The following is a 5490-nucleotide window of genomic DNA, read 5'->3' on the forward strand; positions in this document are numbered from 1 at the left end:
CTTATTCGATTTGTCTCATTAAAAAAATAATATTTTTTATATCAAAATTTTTTTCATAATAGATATGGACAACATCGTATTGTCTCCCATAAAACATATTTTTAAAAAATAATATTTTTAATAATTGAGTTGCGTAAAAGATCCTTTGTATAATAAAATTAAAATGTGAGAGGATGTTACAAGAATTTTTGAATATAATAATAATTATTTTCAAATCCAAACTAAAAAATAATAAATAAATCTAACAGGGACTTAAATGCCACGTCGCTAAAGGATCTTTATCCCGAGTGTCAGCATCATTTCCCACATCACTCTTCATTTTCAACACCGATCATAATTTCTTCATTCTCTGCCAAATTTCCTTCTCCGTTAAGGTTTGCTCTTTTCACTGTAAGAAAACTGTGTGAACTGGAATCATGGGTGGCGAAAGTTTTCTTCCTCCTCCCTCTTCGTCAAACGGTATTTCTTTCTTGCCTCATCTTTTAACGGGAGACGGATATTCAAAGTTATACTTATTTGTGTGTTTGGGTAATATGTATATATTTTTTTGTTTAGAGGACGCATCATTTGTTAGCCAAGATTTGTCCAATGTATCCCTTAAATCCGATTGTTCTAGGTACGTGCTTGCGGTTTGGTTTTGTTTCTCTTGCTCTGCTTGAGCGATGAAAAGTGTCAGAAATTTAATGGGAATTAAAAACTGATTCTTGTGGTTTGATTTTGGTGTCCAGTGGAGAAGAGGGCTTGGATGCTAAGCGAGTGAATGGGGAGAGCGGGTTGCATTTTGAGGAATTTTCTGAAGTGGGTTATCTCAATATTTCTGAGAGGCAGAGATGCAAGGCCTATGCAGATGTTTTGAGGAGTTATGAAGATTTACGGACCCGTCTCGAGAGATTCGAAGAGGGGAAACGCAAAATTTTGAGGTATGCCTAGATTTTGTTTTGTTTCTTTTTAGGTGGCTGGAAAAGAGTATTTGTTTTTGGTGTGATCTTGCTTAGTTTTAACTTATGTTGCTTCTGGTGAATTTTGTTATGATATTGGCACTGTGTATTTTGATAACTTTGGTACATAACCCCGACATTTGATTTTGAGGGATCTATTTCCATTAAGGGCTTTGCAAGAAAGCTTTCAGAACTCCCTGTGTCAAGTTAGACAATGTATAGGACAAAAGGCTGCTGTGAATTGTTCTCAGACAATCTTTCTCACTTCCGGCTACTGGTTGGATCGGAATCCAGATGCACGTTTGTCCTAAAATCTAGATTAACCTCCCCGAATATGTGCAAAGTCGTATACAACGGACCCTGTGCTCATGATAGAATAGATTTTTAATTTAGCTTAGTGAACTTATGTGGTGGTATATACCTTTCAGCTACACCCCAGGTTCGTGGGTTGAAAACGCAGGTGGCATGTGCTTGAAGGATTATAGCATCCCAAAAATCACGTCACTCTTGTTAATAGGACCAAAGGGTTCTGGAAAGAGCACTCTTGTCAACAAAACTTCCGATGTTCTTGAAGACAGTGTTTTTGCATCAGAACGCGCACAAGTATCGTGTATGAGTACCATTTCTTTTTCTTTGTTATAAATTTAAGGCTCTTCAATATCAATGAACAACGATTTTTTAGCTCTCGTTTACTTCAAACAGATGGCTCTTCTGGGGCAGACGCAACCTATTTCCTCCATGAATACATTATCCCAACAGGTTTTGGTTCATTTTGCTTGTACGACTCTCGTAGTTTGTCTGATGATTCATCCGAAAATGTGAACGTGTTCGAGGGTTGGATGACCAAGGGTGTCCGTCATGGAGAACTTGTGACAAGGTTATTTATAAATTTGTATAATTTTTTTCAAATTATTTTGACTTTCGATTTGCAGTCCTCGAGTAATATTGTTGATTTTTTTCTCGATAGGAAATCTGATAGTTTGTGTGTAAAAACTCAATTGAAGTGTAAGGCTCGACAGAGTTGTCGTGGTCAAATCAGGGCAATCAACTTCGTCATATTCGTGGTTAATGGGATCTCCATTTTAGAATCAATGGGGAGTGATGATGGAACTAATAATGGATTAACTCAAATGATAGCTACAACTTTCAACAACCCATTCTTGTCATTCAAAGGTATCCACTTTTTCATTAAAAGAAAGGTATCCATTTCACGACTCCCTCTTTTTCAAGTTGGAATGTTAATGAATTTGGTCTCTTTATGCCTCAGATGACAAGCCTGTTGTAGTAATCACACACGGAGATTTACTCTCACTTTCTGATCGTGCAAAAATACGAGTTCATATAGCAGAGTTATTGGGCATCTCTCCAACAAAACAAATTTTCGACATCCCAGGTTCATAACTCTGCATCCTCATCTCCCCAGATATAATATTATTTACACCAAAAAGTTTCACTTTCTTGATTTTCAGATGACAAGGATCCAGCCACCGCCTTGACAATAATCGATATGCTACACTATTGCCTTGAGCGTGCTGATAGAAATCTTCCTGGCAATGATCAGTACATGAGCAAGGTTAGGTTGATTTCTCCGTAAATACAGTACACACTTTTAGCTGCATTTGATGATACTCTTTCCTATGATAGAATGTGTCTGCTCTAGTTAGTTTCGCATTTGCTATACAAACTGCTGAGCTTATGTTTTATGCCGAAGTTGCAGATAAGTAATACGTCTTCATTTTTGGCACGCCGGGTTCTGTTGGTGGTTCTGGTGATGGCCATTCTGCTTCAGGTTCTTTTTTCTACTATCGCTAAGACAACGACGACCAGAATGGGTGGTGCCACAAGGACCACTCCGAAGCTTCATGTGGACTGGCGTGAAATTCGACACTTATGGTTGGGAGATAACTACTAGTGCTGTTAACTTCTTCCTTCAAGATAATTCTGTAAATATGGTGTAAATCTGTGTAATTGGACCTTGTCAATGACAATGACAATGCCAATGTTTCTTTTGCTGCGATATTGGTGAGTAGTCCATTTCTCGTCAAATAAGCACACTTATTTGCGACTCAAACGTTTATTTTCCCCCGATAGATTTTTAGTAGGGCCTTCTCCAATCATAAAGTCTATTTTGGTGCAAGTTTCAGATTAAAATAGTGTAATTTCTGCACTAAATACAACATTTATATCGAACCCATTTAATTCAAATTTTACACCAAAAAAATATTCTCGTTTTATTTTACATATATTAATTATTATCCTTTATTTGTTATCTTTTTACAAATTTAACAATATAATTAATATTTTTATTATTTTAACAAATATTATATTATTAATTAATGTAAACAATAATATTTAACTTTATAATTTATTTATTATTATAAATATTAAAGTATATATAATATGTATAAATATCCGAAACTAATTAAGATTGATAGATACGAATACAACTTCAAACATAATACGAATACAACTTCAAACATTTGAACGAGACTCGTACAAATGATCAATTAGAGCATTCCACGGTGTGAGGTGAGTATCTTTGTTTTTTATTCGTTTATATCGAATGAGAAATTCTTGAAATTTGATATGCTCATCAACAACCATTTCTACGTTCGGAGTTGGTGCTTCTCTCATATCTTGAGTGTGTGTATTGAGGTCACATTCATCTTCGATAATCATATTTTGCATTATGATACATGATGCCATTATGCCATGTAATGACGCTTCTTTCAATACGTGCAGAGGATGCCACAATTGCAAATCGTTATTAAGGAACGCCCAATGCACGCTCCACATCTTTACTGCAGGATTCTTGCTTCATTGCAAAATATTTCTTTTTCGGACCGCGTGGATAATGGATGCTTTGCACAATAGTTGATTATTTTGGATAAATACACTACAAGAAAATGCTCATCAACAACGGCTAAAAATTGTTGTTGTAGGCCCCTAAAAACTGTTGTTAAAAGCAACGTTGTTAAATGTGGCGCTCATATACAACGGTGAAAAACCGTTGTCTTTTGGTCTACGACAACGATTTTGCAACAGTTTTTTACCGTTGTTTTGCGCATTTGACAAAAGTTTGTGTGAGGACCTTGGTCTAATCTGTTAATCTTGAATAGCAAATCAGTCATCGATAAATAATGAGCCAAGAAAAACAACAAATTTTTTTTTTAATTAATAGTGCCTCAAACTCTCAAAATCAAATCTGAACTTGTTTTCAACATAAAATCCCTTTTACAATATCTCAGATATAAAATACATGCAATATCATAATTTCGACAATCCTAGCATGATTCTTAGTATACTCAATTAATCATAATTTTTGACAATTAAAAATCTAAACATGCTCTCAAATAAACAACAAGATCGAAAACCTATTCAACTTCTAAACCGACGCCTCACGTCTACCATTCGATACCGAGCTATTCATGTCTTCTCTGACTAGCTCATGTCCCACCTGTTACCATGCACACACACAAAACAAGACAACAGTCGGATAACTACGGTGAGAATAAAATCCCAGTATAAACGACGTAACATGCAATAACAACGAATATATCAAAATCATGATACAATAGAAATATTCTTCGATGATAATTAAAATGAAATGCATGTATTTAAAAATTGAAATTATCAAATCGAATAATAAAGAAATCGCGGTTCATCGTTTGGGATCCAAAGGACAAGATCTCGTAACATACCCACCTACGCTCCCGATCGAGGTGGTGTCACGTATCTCAATCCTCTAGACTTTGGAGCAACTATAATGAGTATTCAGACGCTAGGCGTAACTTAACAACCCAGGCCACTCGATTATAATTCTCAAATCATCTAATTCGTATATGGGCGACTCAGCCCTCTCAAATCAAGAATATAAGCTCAATATGAATGCATATGAATCAAATACAATTAAATCAAATAAAAATAACAAATATGTGTAATCAGACATCAAAATATAGTAGATGCCAACATATTCAACTCATATATTCAAAATCATGAATATAATCGATAATCATCGAAGTAATTCAAATAAGCACATCATGCTTCAATCAAGTATATATAACAATATTTCAATCAAAGTCATATAGAAAAACTCATGTCTTTCAAATAATAAAGAAAGTGAATCAATCGTTTAAATTCTCATTCAAGATCAGCTAATCATACAAGTATGTGATTTTTGAAGGGGCTCGAGAATTCAACTCATCTCGAGGCTCAATCCCATTTATTTTTTGTACGCTCATACCTCAATTTCCCAATTCTGGAAAAGTTCAAACCCTTAAAAAGTTGATATCTGCCTTTAAAAATCCTCGACTAGCTTCCAATCTGCGAAAAATCAATAAATAGTCAAAAGTCAACCATAATCAACTTTGGTCAAACTTTGACCGATAATTCATCAACTTTATTGCGTTCTCACTGCTTCACGGTTTCGAATCTCGACTCGAAACTTGAATTTTTGGATCTATCACATCGAGACGATAAAAAACGGTTATCACGTTGGAGGTTGGTGGCTCGCCGGAGAAGACGGCGACAACGATTTAGACCTTGTCCAAAA

General features: G+C 35.2%; 1 protein-coding gene across 1 annotated transcript; it reads left to right on the top strand.

Annotated features, from left to right (window-relative positions):
• Positions 1–301: 301 nt before the first annotated feature.
• LOC140875520 (uncharacterized) lies at positions 302–3054 on the top strand. The gene is made up of 9 exons (XM_073279224.1): positions 302–459; positions 556–616; positions 729–920; positions 1367–1548; positions 1641–1815; positions 1906–2111; positions 2206–2331; positions 2408–2511; positions 2656–3054. The coding sequence occupies exons 1-9, from the start codon at positions 417–419 to the stop codon at positions 2848–2850; spliced, it is 1284 nt and encodes a 427-aa protein (XP_073135325.1). The 5' UTR covers positions 302–416; the 3' UTR covers positions 2851–3054.
• The last annotated feature ends 2436 nt before the right edge of the window (positions 3055–5490 follow it).

The sequence above is a fragment of the Henckelia pumila genome, chromosome 1, assembly GCF_033568475.1.
Source record: "Henckelia pumila isolate YLH828 chromosome 1, ASM3356847v2, whole genome shotgun sequence".
Taxonomy (NCBI): domain Eukaryota; kingdom Viridiplantae; phylum Streptophyta; class Magnoliopsida; order Lamiales; family Gesneriaceae; genus Henckelia; species Henckelia pumila.

Excerpts from the sequence above, each read along its gene's own strand:
- LOC140875520 (XM_073279224.1), top strand. The coding sequence starts at position 417 with ATGGGTGGCGAAAGTTTTCTTCCTCCTCCCTCTTCGTCAAACG. Across the intron at positions 617-728 it reads CTTAAATCCGATTGTTCTAG|TGGAGAAGAGGGCTTGGATG; the intron begins GTACGTGCTTGC and ends TTTGGTGTCCAG. Across the intron at positions 2,332-2,407 it reads ACAAATTTTCGACATCCCAG|ATGACAAGGATCCAGCCACC; the intron begins GTTCATAACTCT and ends CTTGATTTTCAG.